Source organism: Nesoenas mayeri (assembly GCF_963082525.1).
Source record: "Nesoenas mayeri genome assembly, chromosome: Z".
NCBI lineage: Eukaryota > Metazoa > Chordata > Aves > Columbiformes > Columbidae > Nesoenas > Nesoenas mayeri.
The window spans coordinates 28,674,201-28,695,102 of NC_137542.1; the positions used below are offsets into that span (position 1 = coordinate 28,674,201).

The window sequence follows — 20,902 nt, forward strand, 5'->3', positions numbered from 1 at the left end:
AAAGCCTGTGGCAGAATGCGAACTCCCCTTTCTCCCCCTCCCTCCTTCAATATGGAAGGAGTAGACATATCTCCCTCTCTCTCTGCTGCTTGAGGCTAACAGCTTATTTTGTTTGGCTGCAGAGCCCCTGGCCAGGGCTGTTACGAAGGGAGTGCTGATGTGCCAGGGAGCCTCTGGGTGCCCGCAGCCAGTGTAGGGGATGTTTGGAAGCTTCAGGGGCACCCCACAGCCAGTGTGGGGGTGCAGAGAAGCTTCTAGAATGCCCACAGTCAGATTTGATCAGGCTACAAAAAATGGGATTCTCGTCAAGGCTCCGCCTTTTGCACAGATCTCTTGGAGCACAAGCCAGATGCTGCCGCTGAGAGTCCCCCTGGGATGGAGACTCCGCTTGCCACATGTGCAAGTAAAATTTCAACTCACAAGATTGCGAGTGTATCTACTTTCCGTGCACATTTGCACGTGTATTTATACTTTCCATGCACATTTGCATGTGTACTTTCCGTGCTCAATACAAGCACGTGTTTAAGTTATTTCCTCGCATAATCGTAAGTGTATTTTCCTCCTGTGCTTCCACATAAGCATGTGTAATATTCCGTGCATATTTGCATGTGTATTTCTCCTCGCAGGATTACAAGTGTACTATAAATTTACCCTCGCAGGATTGTGAGTGTACAATTTCTGTACTCAATATGAGTACGTGTATCCCTTTAAAATAATCCCACACCATGTTAAGGCAAGTGTGTACTCTTCCCAGGCTCAGGGATGGCTCCAGCATTGTTTTGGTGAAGCCACATGCATGCACACTGTGGACCTCCTGTTGTATTAGTTGCTGCCTCTTAATAATTTTCCTCAACTGATATCCGAACCTGTATTTAAGTCACTTTTGAAGTGCTAAAACCCTGTTTCTCATCAGTTTAATAAAAGTTGTTTTGGACCCTGTTGTCCCTTAAATTAACCTTGGGGTGCTCTCCGTGACAAAGCCCAGGTCAGTTACACCATATCCTTAAGTTTACTTTCCTTTATTTTTTTTTAGGGTTGGAAAGGCATTGAGTTACTATGGAATATTAATCTTTTGCTTTATGTAAATGAGCAACAAAACAAACAGAGCCCTAAGTCATATAGAGAAACAACCACCCTGTCTATATTTTCAAAGGAATATAAGATAAATAGCAAAGAGACTATGCAGCAAATACAAATAGCAAAGAAACTACTATCTCAGGATAGTAACCTTGTGGGACCGAATGTCATATAAGACACACATTTTAATATAATCCACTGGCAATTCCCTTTTTAGTTTAATTCAATAAGGTACTATTTTACTACTCACATTGTTGTTTAATGAAATTGTTAGCTAAAAGTTATTTAGAGTTATATATTAAAAGTACCTTAAAAATTGGGAATGAGCCAAAGTAATTTCCATAAAACAATCATTACATTTAACTGCTTGTTTTTATTCAAAAAGATGGGCCATTACTGTTATAATACAGCACAATTTAATTATTTTCTTTTAAGTCTGTATATATCAAGAAGGGTTCAAAACACTCCAAACAGTATTTTCCCCTGTAGAGAAATGTCTATATACTACTACTGTAATTATTTACAGCTAATATGGCATGTGTCATGTTGAGATATACAAACACAAATGCTTAAAGACAATTAGATTTTACACTTGGTGATATTCCATGTAATATTTTAAAAATACTTAATTAACTGAGTAGCATAGATTAATATATTTTACAACAAAATCAAGAATATTTAAAAAAACCTCTAGTTAGAAACATAAAAGAGAGACATATTTATATTTATTTAATTTAAAAAAAAAGGTGTTTAAATAATACACTACACAACTAAAATATTTCTGTTGGGTACAACACATTTAGAAGATTAGTCAGAACTCACTGCTGTGTTACATTTGCTTTTGTGTGCTGAGGGTCTTAATTTTTACCAGATATTTTTACCAAATTCAAACAATTGATTGACCTGTAGCAGCTCAGTTACATTACTTTCTTTAACCAGCTTAAAATAACAGGTAAAAAAAAAACCAATAGTACAAAATTAATTTGACTTTCTTCTCTCATAATATAATAAAAAGAAAATATAAAATTAAATGTATACAAAGTATTTTTAGAAGCAATATTCCCAGATACATTTCCAAAGTATATATTACTTAAACATTTATTGGCTGTTACCACTCAATAGTTTATTATGTGATTTAAGAATGAATTCTGAATTCATGTTAACCTTTTAATATCCATGTTTCTGCAAATCAGTATGTTTACCAAGTACAGTATGACTATGTTTATGGATGAGACACTCCACTTTCTGTAACACACATCTAATTTCTTCTTGAAGTATGAAAATATTTAATATTAAAAATGATATTTCTGTGCTTCTCCTCAAATATTATGTTAGCTACTAACTTATATAACAAACTCACTCAAAATATGTTTGAAGCATGACTCATGAACAAAGTGACAGTAGCAGGATGGGTAATGTGAATAAATGAAAAAAAAATTAACTGTAGTAGATTATAACCCCAACTCTGTTCCGAATAATGTCTGTATTCCTGATTACTGAGAATCTTATACAAGATACTACAGATCAAGAAACAAGCACTGTAAACTAATCTATCAGGGAGAATTTGTAGTGAATAACTGTACGATACCCTGTATAGTATAAATATAGAATCAAGGAAGCAAGCAAGGCAGAAGGAGTGTAAAGCAGGAAGTAAAAATCTTTTAATTTGACCTAAAAAATATGTGAGAATTTAGAAAAATTTGGAAAGGAAAGAATGTTTAAGGAAATTGAGGTAACTGGAAAACTGGATCAAATGCAACAAAGGTTATCTAATGTAGATCATGTCAAAGTAATCCGTGGTTTTATATGACAGGTAATATTTAGACTGAAAAGCAGTGACTGATTTTACCTGTTGTTGTGTAAGAAATTGCTAGTCATTCATGAGTAGATGAGAAAAGAAGCTACATACCGCACAACGCTAGGAAAATAGTAATGCAAGATACTAGGATGAGAAGAATTGAACCACATGGAAATTAACAGTCTTAGAATCAAAGCATTCATTAATTTCTTTAAAACCATTAAAAAAAAAACAGAGATAGGTTTGGGAATTTGTGTCCCTGTAAAATCAAGTGGTGTCATTAACGCAGAGTAGAATCAAGGTATCATAAGAAAGAACTAGATGATGACAGAGTAACAGAAATAGAATGAAATCTGGCACGAGAAAGTACAAGGTCATGTACTTGACAGGAAATAAGAATTTCAGCTCAAGGCAGAAGTTCGTTAGATAGACATGACTGAAATATATTAGTCAGTCATAAGATGACATAAAATTATCCACTAGCATGAACAGATATGAAAAAACAAGGGGATGCTTAAAATTTATTGTATTAAATTGGTGTCTCAACATGAACAATTACAAATGCATGCTCCAGCTTCTAAGTTATGGATATAAACAATTCACTGTAGGTCAGTGTTCATGTGTAGCATCTCATGAACAACCTTCAATCATTTGGGCAGACAAGAAAGAAAGAAAGGGCAGAAAATAAACCATGATTTTGTACACTCTGGATTAGGAAACCTATAGAAAAGCAAAAGTTCATTTTTCAGGGGTCGATTTCGCATTTTACATTACACATTCACAAGGAAGACTAAAGTAGTAGGATAGAAAACAAAATTCAGCATTACTGATTGCTTGTCTCAGCTGAGTGACAGAATTCCATTGAAATGATAATACACTACAAAGCAATAAAATATATTGTTGAAGTCAAGACTCATCATATAAACCAGAAAACCTAGAATTTTAGAAATTGATCTTTTAATGAAAATCAACATCTTGCACCTAATAATTACTTGAATTTTGCAAGTGCATTATAATTGTGGTCCATTGAGGGACATTGGCTGCACACATGGATAGTCAGCCTGATGAGTTCCTGTCTTATTTAGATTGTTAACACTATTATATTAAAGTAAGTATAACAAAGATTATCAGGTTGCCTATATGAAACCATAAAAAATACAGGTGATGCACAAGGATCCTCACTTTCCACTTACTCTGCAGCAAAATATTGCAAAATTATGAGATTATCCAAGAGACACAGAAAATAAGAGGAGAATAATGTCTTTACACCCCTCTCATTTTCTAATAGAGCTGAAATACTGTAAAAAATTAATATTAAAAATAAATCTTCATAAATACTGCATTTTTAAATTGCTTTAAAAGAATTAATAAGGCCTTTGAGGCATAATTTGATTTTCAATTTACTTGCAGAATAAATCTTGCAGTCTGATAATTCTTTTTTCAATGAAAGATTGGCATTTGAGAGAAATTTGCCTTCATAGTTACAAGACCAACCCACAAAGCTCTTTGTTAGCTAAATTATCGCAGCTCTTATCATTATGTCAATTTTTTAGTGGAATGAAAATTTTGTATGAGGTTCTACTTTATTGTTTACTCAAGCTATGAATAAAAGGCTCATTTTAGGATAAAAACAATAACATCTCAATCTCTTGGCAAACACTGAAAACTTAAAGGTACAGTAGATACCAGAAGTATAGGATCCTTTTTCTGAAAATTATGCCTTTTCTGGAAGAATTCATTCATTTTTCTCTTGACTCGAACTTCTCAAATCTTTCTTCATCCTTTTCAGTGAGAGCAGTCTGTGTATGCTGATGGTTGGAAAATTCCTTGATGGGCATTTCTGTTTAGCAAAAGCTCCTAACATTTCCATACATAGTTGTAAATATCACTCCAAAAGGAAAAGGTTCATGCTTTGCTGTATGCCTTATCTTGTTGGCTTGCTTATGAAAATGTGATTTGCCTTTAAATAAAGCAAATGGACTAGATGATCTTTCAAGGTCCCTTCCAATCCCTAACATTCTGTGATTCTATGATTCTGTGTGACTGATCTCCTTACATAGCTTGGTGCCTAGAAAAACACTTTATTTCATTATTAGTTAATGAATTTATCCAGTAAAATTTTAAAATAAAGCTCGTCTTATCAATATAATGAATGATTCTCCCTTAATTAGTTGTATTATCTATGAATTTTCTCTTCAAGTCAGTGTCTAACTTTAATATCTGACCGTGTATTTGTTTTTTTTAATATCAATAACTGAAACTGATGGGAGGGCACATGTGTTGTGGTGAGGGAAGCAGCTCTGGTTTTGGAATTTTGACTAAATAGAGAACTATCAAAGACATAAATGGACTCTTGAAGTTGTACCACATGGTCAAAAACCAATTGTACGTTTTCACTTGCTGTTGTGATACATACAGCAGAACTGTAATCTACATAATCCAGCTTCAGAAGAACTCTGTGCTGAGGCAAAGCCATTACAAGCAGACAGAGGAAGGGAACCAATACAACATGCATTTGCATAATCAGGACTGTCTAATCTAAAACATTAAAAGGCTGACCTGAGATGAGATGAGATGAGATGAGATGAGATGAGATGAGATCTATAAAAAGGAGTTACCATGTTTTTTTGGAAAGTTCATAGGCAAGATGAAAAACTTTAGGACAAGACACAGTCAAAAGTTCATAACTCTGTGGTATCTGTTTCTGTCATGCCAAAATATAATTATACCAGAAGAAACAGAAAGAATGTTGATATTCTTAAAAGCAGAAAGATTATATGTGTTGTGAAGCACATACCTACACATTCACTTGAAAAAACTTTATCATTTGGCTGTTGGCACAACTTTGTTAGCTTCTGTAGCTTGCCACCTTACAGAAGGCATGCAGTGGCAGCATACTCTATAACCTGCCTTGCTCAGAAAAACCCACATCAATCAGGAATGCTCCCTTCTGAATTCCTGCTGGATTCTGTAAATGCAATCTGCCAATCTGATAAAGAGAACACCAATTGCCACTAGAAGTCTGAATAAAAATCAGCCCTTTCCTAACCATCATGATTGTTTATCTCTTCTTTTGACACAAACTAGTGTTTTCACTGAAAAAGAAAAAAAAAAAAAGACTCCATTGAATGGTGTGACATGAAAGAACCAAGAAATGGTCAAAATTGCTACCAATGAGAGAAAAAGAGGCATTAAAAAGAAGCTTTCTGTCATTTGGAAATGCATCACTTCTTTAGGATGAGATATCCAAAAAAAAGTCCAGAAAACATTTGTGCAGGATGTTCTGCATTTGTATGTTTTTCTCTGAATGTGTATAAAACAATTCTGAAACTTACTCAGAGGAGTAACAATATATCTTTTCCTTATCATCCTTAGGCACGTTCTGCATTGATATCTGCTATTAAACTACTGTGTCCTCTATTAAATTCACCTATGCAATTATCTATCAACATCAATTGGAAAATAATGTAAAAATTGTGCACGAAATAGAGGTCCAAGAGAGCTCTGCAGTGTGAGGCACATTAAAAAAGATGCAAACGTGTGCCAAACATTTTCATTAAAATAAATTTAAATATCAGGATTTGTCATTAAAAAATAACACACTCCTCCACCTGTATACAAAGTCATTTTTTACATCTAGATTTGCAAGTACATAGTTACTAGTGCAATCTTATTAAAGAATTTACTGATATTATGCATAAAAATATCACGAAGTGTAACTCATGAAAATTAAATTATAAAGTGTTCTTTCTTCTTTGACTCTTTCTGCTTTGTTGTGGTTTGGTTTGGTTTTGGTTTGTTGGGTTTTTTTGGGGGGAGGGGTTGCTGTTTGGTTTTCTTTTGTGGTCTGGGGTTTTTGTTGTTATTGGGGTCTGTTTGTTTTTTGTTTGTTTGTTTTTCATATTTTAAGCAATAAGGACAGAAGTTACCTGACACTACAATCAATTCGCAAATAAAAAAATCAAAAAAGCTAAGATGCATAGCCACTCTGAGACTCAACACAAGAGAAAAATCTGGCAGTGTATTTAAAAGATCTTGCTGGTTTACATCTGCTGATGTCAGCTTGGACCTACTGCATTCCTTCTTTTGACAGCCAGGATCAGAACCACAGAACACGATATACACTTAAAATCCTTGGGAGCTTCATGCAGATTGTTCATGCCATCACTAAGATAACTCATTAAATGTTTTTATTGTCTGTTTCACAATTACAAAGATTAGAACTCAAAAAAATCTTTGGAAAGCTTTCATTTTGTGTGATTTTTTGAATACTGGAGTTTCACAGAAGGTATATAATACATAAAGACAGCATAAAAACTATATGAACCAGCAGCACTGTGTGTGCAGAGTATTGACATGCATAAACAACCTTTGTGAGTAAACTCATTGCCAGCACAGAAGAGAATGTGTTACAGATGGACTACAAGTGCTAAGTACACATTTTAAGTAACTGTTAGGCTCTTCCTTTTTTATTAGTTGTTGCTTTAAGTATTCACTCACATGCATAAGTTCCGAACTGTAAAGATCTATCTCCACCTACTTACACTGCTACAAAAAGTCCACATTTCTCAGTAACAGTAAGAAATGGTAAAGAGCAGAGTATCCGAAGCCGATCTTGGCAGCCAAACCACATGTCAAAAATAGAATTAATTCCAAGTCTTGGAGAACTTGCCAGGGAAAAAAGAAAATGAAGTCACAGTACAAAGAAACAATCTGGCATCTGAATTTCTGATGCCTGTAAAAGGCATTGGAGAGAGTTTATAAAATACTGTGTTGCTGACAGAACAGTGGATCTGCAATCCTTTGTTTTGATTCATTATGTAACTATTTCATACTATAGGAAACTTCACCCTAGAAAAAAAAACCAACTAAGATTAAGTCAATTAAAAAACTAAACCAACCAACAACAACAATAAAAAAGCTTAAAATACTGTTTCTGGGATCATTTTCTGCACACTAAGACAATGCAAATATTGCTAAGTAAGTGAATGAATTTTAAAGTCTCTGAAAAATTTGGACCACACATCATTCTTTACCTAAAGTTTTCTTTAGAAAACAAATTAGACTGAGCCATGGACATCTGTGTTCTGCCCATGTCCACATTCTAGACCTTCAACAGCAGTATTACGTGTCAGTCCTGGGAATTCCTTTTTAACATATATGCCACAAGATCAGACTTCTCAAATATAACCTCTAAATAAATAAATAGAGCTACATAAGCACAAAAGTAGTTAAGGGGAAATTCAAAGTGTAACTACTTAGCAATGGTAAATTTGTGACTGAGAAATTATCTGGCATGGAGGGCAAGAAAGCTCAACTGCAGAAAAATTTAAAAAGGTTGGGAGCAAGAATGCCACAGACAGAATGACTCCCTGTTGTCTTGTGGCCATTCTGGAATACGAGTAAGCTCTCAGGGCCCAAATTCTGGCAGCAGTACTGGGCCAAACGATGGACAAAAGGGTGGGTACAGTTGGGCTATGCAATCAGGTGATTGGTGCTGGGACAAGTGAACATAAGGCATCTGCTCATGACACCTCTTTGCAAACTCCTTCTAGAACCACTTATTGCAGTAGGAGTCTTCTCAATGTGTTTTCCCTAATTATTTATTTTTTATATTTAAGCACAAATATATGTTCCATTCACCTTGAAGGGTACAACAAAAATTTCCCAACAGTAGTTTAATCAGTAGAAGAACACTACTTACTGTTTTAAAAGAACATTTGATTTTCTTCTGAGACTTGCAGTTAGGCTTTGAAAATAAAATCTCTGTCCTGTTTGAAGGAATAACACAGTTCCTTCATCACGGTAAAGTCCACATTCCAATACAGATAGTAATATATAATCTAGCACATGATTTCTTCTTTTAGTGATGACAATCATTAAGTGCAGGAAAAGTGAGAGCGAATTATTTGATTAGAGGAAGTTTAAATCGATAATGATACTATCTTTCAAGTACTTTTAAGCAGACATTAAAGGATACTAAAAAATAGATCACCATTGATACTCCAACTGCGTGACATACTGAGTGCTTACTATCCACTGCCATTTACCACCCATTTATGTGGTCGTGTTATGTGAGAGATTACAGCTTAAGAAACATTCAGTATTTTACAGTATTCTTTTCTGCAAAAGGATTTTGCATTAAATAGTACCTGATTTTCTGACTGAAACTGTCCATGAGTGTAACTGTAATTTCAACATGGTTTTAGCAGTGCAGTTCTAGAGTCAGAGGAAGTCCTTCACCACCTCTTTCTCCTACACATATCCTTCTACCAGAAAGTGGCAGGGTAAGGAGATAAGGATCACAGGAACATCTCGAAATCCTCATGAGCCTGGCTATTCCAAGTTTAGGATTATTTTGGGTTATATTTATCCAACTTGAGTGACTGAGAAAATGAGACATATCCAGCTTGAGATGTTGTTTTCCAAATATACTTCTACACTAATTAAAGCCATGAAAATAATATAAATGATTAAATATTTATAGACTCAGTATATCATAATACCTCTGCTACTATCAAAAAACATACAAATGTGAAAAATCACTCTCTCAGTAAAAAAAATATCTGCTGATAGGGTCTTCAAGCATTCAACAAGACATAGATTCAAATAACTATAAAAGCAAACATGTAAATATGAATGTCAGATTCAACATTTCCTGAGTAAGCCATTGTTATCCATCATACTACAAGTTTACTGACACTAATTCACTGGTAGGTTTTTGAATCAAGCCTTTCAAGTCTTTAATGATCAAGTATGCGTAACCACACACTGAAACTTGACATAATTTCATTCCACTCAACATATACTTTGAGCACCTGCAATGGTATCTGTGAAACACATCCACTGAGACATTACAAAAATGTATTAGAAACATCAAAACAGAAACCACCTCCTTCACAACAGAAACTACCTCCATCACACTTACACACTTTACTGAGGTAGGAGTTAGATCAGAAAATTCTGTTAGAATTTCTCAATCTGTCCTTACCTAGAATATCTACAAAAAAAATAATAGAATCATAGAATTATTTAGGTTGGAAGGGACTGTAAAGATCATTGAGTCCAACCATAACTTAATCCTGACACTAAACCATGTTGCTAAGAACTTCATCTAAATGTCTTTTGAACACCTCCAGGGATGGTGACTCCACCACTTCACTGAGTAGCCTGTTCCAATGCCTGATAACCCTTTCTGTGAATAATTTTTTCCTAATATCCGATCTGAACCTCTCCTGGCACAACTTGAGGCCATTTCCTCTCATCCTATCACTTGCTACTTGGGAGAAGAGACAAACAGCCTCCATGCTATAACCCCCTTTTAGGTAGTTGTAGACAGCAATAAGGTCTCCCCTCAGCCTTCTCTTCTCCAGGCTAAACAGCCCTGGTTACCTCAGCCATTCCTCATAAGACTTGTGCTTCAGATCCCTTATCATCTTTGCTGTCCTTCTCTGAACTCTCTCCAGGACTTCAATGTGTTTCTTGTGAGGGGCCCAAAACTGAACACAGTATTTGAGGTGCAGCCTCACCAGTGCTGAGTACAGGTGGACAATCACTTCCCTAGTCCTGCTGGTCACACTACTCTTGATGCATGCCAGGATGCTACTGGCCTTTTTGGTCACCTGGGCATGCTGCTGTCTTGTGTTCATACATTCCATCTCTTCCCAGGAAATAAAATGTCGTCAAATTTCTAAGTAGTTGTTGCAGAGGCAGAGAAAGAGAAGTAATCTTTGCCAGCGTAGATTTTTCCCCACCCTAAAAACATGACACAACATGGTGCAAAACAAAGCTTACTTCCTACTGCAGTATCCTAAGTAGAATGGAGATCAAGTTCTGCGTAACTGTGAATCCATTGCTTAGCCATTGCTCAAAATTTGAGGCAGTCTGATTGGACATCCAACACTTCTGTGCTACAGCAAGCTAGAAAATAGAGGTAGGCATTTTTCAATGGCTTCAAAATTAACAGCCCTTCATTGCAGATAGCACAAAAATGTGCCTATTAGTACTTGCATATCAATCATCTTTTTCTCCTGACTCTCTCCTTTGTTTTCCTGTCCAAGAAGAATGAATCAGGCCTCAGTAAAGCACAGCTATACAGCATAAGAATGATCTATGAGACAATCACAGTTCACAGAAGTCAAAACAAGTTACATTTGAGTACAGATCAGATTTTTTGAGCCTCTGGGAAAGAAAGAGAAAAAAAGAGAAGTCATCTGCACCAAAGCACATAAAAAATAGACAAGAACTAGATGATAAAAAGTGATATTCCATGAATGAAATTGATAAATTTCCTAACATATATAAAGTCATCTTTAGGAGTATGCTATAGTTACCTTTAACCTGTCACCTGTGCCTAGGATATCTAAGAATTTTACACTTATTTATTGCTATATTCACTGTAAGTTTCACCCAGATGAAAGAAGTATATTGATAGCTTCTTAGAGTAAGAGTGGGGCTATCAAATTCAGAGGTTTGGTAGCTGATTCATCTTTCATTTAATTCTGTCTACATTTAATTTTCCTTAATTACTTTCTGAAGTTAGAATGAAATTTTTACAGCCCTGCACCATGAGAACAAACATGTCATAGTCTTCTTCTTGTGCCAGCCTCATCACTGTCACACAGACCTTCTACGAATACATTAGGAAATGAACACACAGACCACTGTGGCTCTGTTTCTCCTATTTTATGGGGAAAAATCCCATATTCGGTGACATACATTTGTTTACATATATATTTTATGTAAGAGTAAACAAGCTAAAATCATAGGTAAGTATTTGCAAACAAGTTTTATGATGATCCCTTACTTCTCCAAGAGATCTGTCCTTAGTCTTAATTACTGGAGGACATATCTACCCTGTGGAAAAACGGAGGCAGGCTTTGCTTGAGGACAGAAATGTAATCACTGGAGGGTGCAGTGGAGCTCCAGAGTGTGTTGGCATGATGCAACTGCAAAACAGTTCTACAAATTCCACATTCAGGCTGATAAAACTGAGAGTTACTGCAATGCACCTTATCAATTAGAGGGTAGAGCTCAGCAACCCCCACTGTGCTCCATTGCATTCATGTACTCCTGAAAGTCCTAAGTTTTGAAGGGCTATTTCACCCTTGAAAATTAAAATCAATCATCTTGATGGTTTAGAAGAAAAATGTTACAATTGGCTCAGAAAAACAGAGCAGTAGTTTTTCACTGCAGTCATATAAATTCCCTAACCACAGGAACTAGCTAAAATTCTAAATGTCTTTTTCTCCTCATATTTATTTTTTGTCAAGTAGGACAAATGAGTAATTCTTGCTTGTTACACAGTTCTGTATCTGAGTTCTCCAAACAAGGCAAAATCAAAAGACTGGTACACAGAAAGGAAATAAAGAGACCAGTTATATCCAAACTATGCAGCATATCACTGCTGAAAGAATTATTCAGCTCATTCTTTCTAAAGCTTTTATTCAATATTTATTCAGGTAAAGCTCCCATTGATTTCCCTGGGAGCTTTGGTTGAATAAGGACATGAAGGCACAGTGTTATTTGTCATTTATTTAAAAAACAAACAAACAAACAAACACAACAACAAAACCACAAAACCTTAGTTACTAAAAATTTCATTTTTTTTTTCTGAAAAAAAGAATTGTAAGTAAATCTCACCACAATTACAGAACCATTGTAAATTAGACTGCTGCATAGTAGATAGGCATCCTGGCTTGGAGCACAGAAGGGCTTCCTATCTTGTATAACAGTCAGTCTATAACCATCATTAGATGCTGGATAGTAAAAAGGCTTTAAAGGAACTGTAAAAGTACCAAGATACTTTTATCTTATTATTGTTTTATGAAAAGAAATTCTGCGATATTTTGCTGATTTTGTTCATAACACAGTATCTTTTCATTCTATGCTTTCTTTAGAAGCAGAAAAAAAATTACATGGTTTGATAAGACTGGGGTTAAAATGTTGCTTTAATCACAATTTGTTAAAGGGCCAGAAAGATCAGACTGTCTCAAGTGGACAGAATGGGCAATTCCAGCTTATTTAAGTTAAAGAGATTTTTCACTTTCCCAGAACACTGTGTATGGTCAAATCACCTGTATATTTCATCCTAACGCTCTCACAGGTAGACCATTCCAGCTCCTCACTTTTTCCATACATTTTCTCTAGGACTATTAATAGCAGCAGCCTTAACCCTTGGGAAATCAAGGCAACTTACCCAAACACAGACAAGGGAGATTCTGGGAGCTTCAATACCAAACAACAATGCATTTGGCTTAGCCAGTAATTACTGTACAAGGCAGTCAGTCTGGCTTGCTATACTTTTTTTCTAAAATTAATTTAGAGTAGGATATTTTGACAGAACTGGAAGACATGTCATGTAAGTTTTGATATCTACGAAGGCTACAGCTGATCCGGTTATCTAGACTTAGAGTCATAATCATTGATGAGACAAATAGAACTTACACTGTGAATCACCTTATACTGGATAACTGTGTATGCTATTTCTTCCTTCCATCTTTTGCATGACTTCTTGCTATAAGAACTACTTTTGTCTCACACAACTAAAAAGGGACTTAGACAGCTCAGCAATAAAAATACAAGTTTCAAATTTTTAATCTTAGACAGATAAATACCAATTTTCCTGTCTTTGAAGAAGTCATCAGAGTTCATCATGTATCTCAGAAGTAAGTCACATTTGCTAATAAATGAAGCAGTGAAAATACAGGAAAATCTCCCTTCTGCAGCTCCTATATATTTATTTCTAATTCAAAATGTCTTCCAGCTTCAAATTAGCATTTCCTTATTAATACTGCATAGCAGTAAATATCATATGACCACCACCATAATTCATAATCCTAAGGAAAAAAAACATTTTCCTCTCTTCAGACTTTCAGATAATTACAGAGTATCCACGTTGATTGTACCCAGTCTAATGTAACAGAAGATACAATGCAATGCTGCAGGTGAGTTAACTAAAGTGATTCAGGCTTTCCGAATGGAATTCAGTCTATCTACAGCATCACTTTGGTAGTGCATGTTATCCTCTGGAGGTCTTACTCCTGCTGTCTCATTCAAAACCTCTGCTCTATACCTTATCTACCAGTTACTTATTCTGTTTGCCCTCCTAATGAAGTTTTTGTTAGGTTATTGTTATCTGAGTAATAATATTTTCTTTGTATCCTGTTTAAATGCATATTTTACGAGACTTCATTTTTTTTTTGTTTTTTTTAGAATTTCTTTAATTATATATTTTCACAATAAGTTGAACAGATCAACCAGATACAGCTGAGGACTTTTAGTGTCAAATTTTAAGCACAATTGGGAAAAAAAAATATCTAAAATAATAGTTTTAGGATCAGCTTAGCTTTTCAAAAACACTTTCTACTTAGATTGAAAAGTGGACAGATAAATGTGAAAAAGAGCAAGATCTTCAGTAACTGACTAAATAAAGAATTGTATTAAGTAATAAGAAAATTTCAAATATTCTAATATGCTGTTTCTAATGTAATTTTCCCTCAATACCACATACATAAATATGTTAATTGTGAAAAGATTGTTATAGAAACAAACAGGAAATCTAACAGCAAAGAACAAGCAGTAGCTTATTCTTTAGCACAACCAAATAATGAGATCTACTTAATAAAAAAGTAATTAGATTGCTATTCAGCTGGATAGGTTTCTTAACAATATTTTTTTCTCTATCCTTTGAGACTGGAAACCCTAGAGGTAGTTTTCTTCACTAGTCTATTAAGTGAGTATGGTATTTAAATAAAATTTCTGTAATTACTAATTTTAATCTACTTAAAATGTCAGAAGTTTCCAGGATTTCAATCACTTCTCAAATTATTGCACTGAAAATACTCAGTAAGTACAATATAAACAGTTTCATTTTTACCTCCTAGTCCACACTACATTTTGCTTACTAAAAAATAGTATAGCAATTTATAATAAACACTGAAAACTCTGAAAAACAAAATAATTGGACACGAACCCTCCTTTGCATCTCACAGATTTAACTTAATGTTACTGTCATTAGCTTCAACTGATGGAAGAAGATATACTTTGACACACTTTAGTCTGTAATGCTATACTCGCACATACATAAACAACAAATACACAACAAATAAGTAAACATTATTAAATACACAGGTATAAAACACTACAGAGTTAAAATTTCTTCTACCTGAAATTGGATAAATCCTAGTATTAAAGTTGCATCTTTTTTTGTAAACAAGTAAAACAAAACATCATGACAACATAGTCTGTCTCCTACACATTTTATGTTACTTTTATGTTTAAATATAGTTTTTGTCATAATGATATTTATGCAATATACACTAGTATAACAAGACACACATATCTCTCTTTCGATTTTGATCTAGAAGTCATGCACAGGCCCTGACTGTCAAAGTTACAAGTTGTAAGTTAAAAAATACATTTTGCATTCAATAATTATAATACCAGATCAATCTATCAAAACATTTAACTTTAGTCATATTTAACAGTGCAAAAAGAACAAGCAATTGTACAGAAACTTCTGAAGTCAATGTTATCACTATCATTTTGGGTTACCTTACCTCTTCATAAAACAACTCAAAACTGAAAAGCTAAAGCAAATTTTAACTTTTCATTTCAGAAACCTCTTAAATAAAGTTAATGTGTACTTCGTGAGTCACTGATAGACATGACTAATTTTACGATTTGACACTTCCTTATAATCCTTAATGCATTTCCTAGTGTGTTCTAGGAAGGTTCTCCTAACCTCTGTTATCACTTTGTTAGCTGAGAGCAACCAACAAGGAATAAACATACAAAAGTGTTGAGAGCAGTTCTAACTTTTCTACAAAACAGAGCTCTAATCCTGTGTGATACTGCCCACTAAACTGTCAAACTTCGCAAGTAGCACCGAAGTAAGGGATCATTTTAGGGGAAAATAAAATAAATATTTGAAAGATGTAATGCTCCTTGAGCATTCAAGCATTCCTTGTTTTACTTTTTGAGGGGTGAGGAGGCAGCAGGGCTGAGAAAGCATGGGGGGAGAAAACCAACCTATGTTTTTTTTTTTCCCAGCTAAACTTGTTAGGAGCTATGAAATTGTGATTGTTGAAGTTCTTACAGAGATTGAATCAGTAGGCATAATACTGGCAAGTATATCATACGAGATGTATTAATATATGAGAAATTATTTGTGGTTTTTTACTGCAGCACAGAAGTGTTCAGAAAAAATACTAAACTTGAATATTGTACCTCATATACAATGACAGAAGTGTACATGATTTTGTGAGAGATAGGTAATTGGATACTGCACCTTAGTTAAAGGTTGTCTGTCTTGTGTATTAATATAGATGCACGCTTACATGTACTTATTATGTTAGAAAGAAAGCAAAATGGCCATGACCATAGAATTATCAAGATGTGAAGAAAGTAGTGATTACTCTGGAACACCTGACTCGCACTTAACTAGAACACAGTAGATCCCAACACATACTGCAAATGTAATTACAAGCACTGACAACATACCTTACATATAAACTACTGCATTTTCTTTTTATGGCTGATTCTATCCCAGTTCAAGAATGTCATTACTTGTCTGTCACTATCTGTCAATCATTACAAAATTTCCTCCATTCATCCTGCTGACTGAGCCCAGGCACAAATATGTTCCTTAGAATTTGAAAGCCTAGAGCAATAGGATGTCAATTGTTGATTATACTCTGTTTAATCAACCCAAGCACTTTGTGAATTCTCAACGTTGAAAGTCCGAAATAAATTTTGATAGATTTTTCCAACGGTATTGGTTTAGATTTGATGTTCACACAAACTTTTGACTTTACTGTATTAAAAACATGCAGAATATACTAGAGATATCTGTAATGTTTTATTAATGTAAATAATTGCTCAGAGATGGCCTGATCTCTGATGGGGTCCTCATTGTTATCTGAGAACAGAGATAGATAATAATAAGCATAAGATAAATATTAATGAGGCCAAAATAAAATTAAGGAACAAGGAACTTTCTCCTTTCTCTTCCCCTACAGCTCACATCAAACACAAACTAGCAGTAAAAAACCCCACATTTTAATTTAATTTGTTTGTGATAAACAGCATTTTAATATATTTTCAGTATGATTCCATAAAGTTGTTGAATATTCTATGGAATTGTTTGATACCAATGATTAACATCAGAATGAAATTATTTTCTAAATTAAGATACAATGTTTCTCTTGTAGCAAGTAATCTCTTCCCTGGGGATATTACTTGTACGATGTTTTACACCTGATAACATAATCAAGTAGGTGATCCCTCAGTCCTCTATTTGAAAAATTCAGCATCATTAACGGTCATTCTTTTTCAGTTTTAGATTAGGCCTTCTATAGTAGCAAGAAATCTCATATTTAAAAGTGTTAACGACAGTAATAATAATAATAATAATAATAATAATATGAAGAAGAAGAATAAGAAGAATAACACCACCACCAACAACAACCACCACCACTATTTATGTATTTATAGAAATTATCATTGCAATGTAAAAATGAAAATCTGAATTGACAGCAGCATCTGTAAAACTGGAGAATTTTAATGAAGACAAGTAGGTATAAAGACATCAGACTTTACACAGAAAGTCCCTAATTTGTTCTCTTTATTTCTATTCACTGTCAAAATTAAATTTAATAATTTTTAGTCACAGCTGAGTTGAGTACTGCACCTATTAGAGTATCAATTCCTAACAAGTCCCAAGGACTGATTTAGTAACTTGCTGATTTACAGCTGTAGAGGCAGGTCTCAATAAAACAAAAATGCTTCCTAGCTCCGGTGAAAAATACTTAGAGAAGTACTTGCTTTAATCCTTCATTTAAAACTCACACTTCACCTTATATAGTTACTTACTCAGGGCTGTGCACTTCAAACTTCTTTCAAGCGCCTTGGGAGTGCAGTTCTTTGGGAGGAGGAAAGGACAGAAGAGCACAAAACTGTGCTACTACAGAACTTCAAGAATATTTTTCTTTCCAACCGCAATTATTACTTGTCCTCATTGGAAGCATTATTTTTTTTTTCAGAGGAAACAACAGCAACACCAACAAATTTTCATATTCTAGATAACAGGGTCTGGCACCTTCTGATAACCAAAAACTTCAATATCATTTTACTCAAGAAAGGAATACTGTGATTCCTCTAATACAAAAATAATTCTAAACACATATATTTGATTCAAGAAATTTTCTTTATACAACTGATGCAGTAACTTTTACATGGACACTTCAAGGTGAAGTGTAAAGGTCTTTACTTTGTTGTTTTCTTTTTTTTAATGGCAACTGGTCCAAAGAAAGACAAAGCAAAATTTAGGTCTACATGATCTGATATTAAAGAAAGAATCATAAAATGCTAAGAAAAATAGATTAATTTAGAGGAAGAATTTTAAAAATTCCTATTTTATTTGATGATTGGCAGCCTACTGGACAATCTAGCCATGAGAATTCATGCAAGAAACCTGAACTTTACTGGATTTTGTAATAGTATTTGAATACATTGATGTCAATAGTAAAATTACCTATTTAAAAGGATTTCAATTCCTGTTCAGCTTCTCAAGAAAGGAGTAACGTAAGTTCAAGTGAGTAGATAATGGCTGTTGCATGTATCTACTGTGATCAGTAATTATGAATAAACCTTTTCTACTGAGGTTATGAAACACACTAACCAAATTCATACCTTGATACTTGAGATGGAAACTGTCACTTTCAAAACAAACTAACTATCCCACAGAAATATTCATTTCCAGAATAATATATATAAATAGGGATTTTTTTTTTTCCAGATTAGATATTGAAAAGGAAAAATATACAGTAGTCTGGTCAAGTTCTCTTCACACGTTAGCATTCAATCCTTCATAATTTAAATAATTTCATTGACGCTTCCCACAAAAAGTTTCCGTGACTGTAGCATGGAAATACTTCTTTTTCAGTCCAGATGAGTGTTTTGAGACAGGAGTTAGGACTTATTAATAAATAAAAACACTATACATTTATAAATACTAGCATATATGTGAAAAATCTGTTCATTCAGATCAGTTGTTTGATGCTGTAATTGAGTTTTGCCTTGTTTTTGAGAAGTATTTGAGAAAAACAGTAGTAAATGTATTTAATACCTGATTTGTTTCATCCTTCATAATTCTGTATTGGGAAGAAACTGGAGCCTTTTCCTCAAACCTTACTTCCTAAATTGTAAGAGTGACCTCTAGTGCTTTAATGCTTTGCTGTGTGATGCAAGTCTTTTTTGCAATGGTTTTAATATGCCTCCCTGTAAGTGACTGATTTAGTTTTGTGCATAGTGCCAAACGCTATTAATGTGCGATTCAATTATCATGGTGTTGTGAAAATGGATGTATTCATAAACTCTACAGTGCAGAATGATGAAAAGAATTAAAGCTGTGGCTGGATTGCAGCAGGGTGTTTAACAAGAGGAACTTAATATTCATGTTTAGGGCTACACTGTGCACTTGAGTATCAAATGAGAAATCATTACTGAATGACAGCACAAGATCATTTTCATGCTGCAATGTGAATGTCTGGCTCATGGGAGCATGTTTAGTTTACAAACCATCCATATGCAAAACCCCAGGCTACAGACCCATAGAGCACTTAAAACTTCTCTGCCATTGCTCAAATGTTTCCAGGGAGCTGTCCTCTGCCACCGGGATGTGAGGTTATTCCTGAACATTCCTCCTTGGTTTGGCATGCACTTTCTTCCCATAGAGACATTGCTCCTACCCTCCTCATTCCTGTGATGCAAGACCAGTGCCTTAACAGGAAGGGGAGAGAATATTGCTCAATTCAGGTTATGAAGGACTGGCGTTTAGGCTATTGTTCCTCCACATGTATGCAAAATGAAATCCTTCAACTTGCTGAATCTGAATCAAATGGAACAAGAATAGCTCAGGACTATTCCTGAATGATCAACCCTCTGAAAATGAGTTTCCTGATAAGTTATTTCATTTTCCTTTTAATTTAAAGATAATTAATCTAATTTAACACCAAAACCAGAGATTTTCAGGTATATATCAAATTTGCCTCCTAGAGGGCAGATTGTCTTTAAAACTGTAATCACTATCTCTATTTTGCAATACCACCCTACTGGCTAACTATGAATTACTCATTTTTTAAAAAACTTTCTACTGGAACTGATCACGCTCTCTTCTTTAGTCATGCATGAACAATACTCCCTAAGCAGTCAATGCAGAGAACATAAAGTCTTGCTATCCACATTTTTCCTTGTTATATTTGTACTGCTCTCGAACTGCACAGTAATGTCCATCAGAGTTATCTGAGTGCCAGCTTAATTCAGGAGATACAGATAAAAGCTTTCAAAATTATAAATTGCTAAAACCCAAGATGAGACTGTACACATTAGAAATCTGTCAGTAATTTCCACATAAAACATAGTTCTTTCGGAAATGTTGCATTTACAAATAGAAAACAAAATTAAAATGGGGCTGAACATAACATCCCTTTGTAAAATGCTGCTTTCAGATACTCTTAGACAGTAAGCTTTATAAACAGTATTCTGTACATAGACTCATGACAAAAATCTATAGAATTATTTTAGAACATTTTCAGCCTAGCAACTTGCTGTCAGGATTTCAAAGAAGCAAACATTTTTCTCAAAAATAATATTTATTCCCAATGCAAATAAAATATCCCAGAAGTTTTTAAAACACTCTGGATTGAGTTTTAAATCATATGCAATACTTACATTTATTCCCTGCTACTGTTGTGTGCCAGTTATGAACCGAGACGAGAAACAGCAGCTTCAAGAAGATTTCAGTGACAGAATCCATGTTCACATTCACTGAGACACCCGAAAGAAACAGTATCAGGAAACAGCTGCTCTGTACTTCAGTCCTGCTTCTGCCTCTTCTTCTCACCGCCTCTCCTCTGCCTCGCCTCGCAGTGCTTCCCAGTGGCCAGACACCTCAGGCAAATGCACTCCGCGTCTCCTCACGCAGACACACACACCTCCAAACCTGCTTTTCCCTCTAACAACAGC

The 20,902-nt window shown here is 34.6% G+C and overlaps 1 protein-coding gene across 2 annotated transcripts in view; it reads right to left on the bottom strand.

Annotated features, from left to right (window-relative positions):
• CNTNAP4 (contactin associated protein family member 4) overlaps positions 1–20,693 on the bottom strand; it is a gene marked incomplete at both ends in the record, with an annotated part of 241,836 nt that extends 221,143 nt beyond the window's left edge. For both annotated transcript variants that reach the window (XM_080362064.1, XM_080362065.1), the window contains one exon: positions 20,609–20,693. In XM_080362064.1, coding sequence (XP_080218190.1) covers positions 20,609–20,693 — 85 coding nt within the window. The remainder of the gene's footprint in view (positions 1–20,608) is intronic.
• Positions 20,694–20,902: the final 209 nt, after the last annotated feature.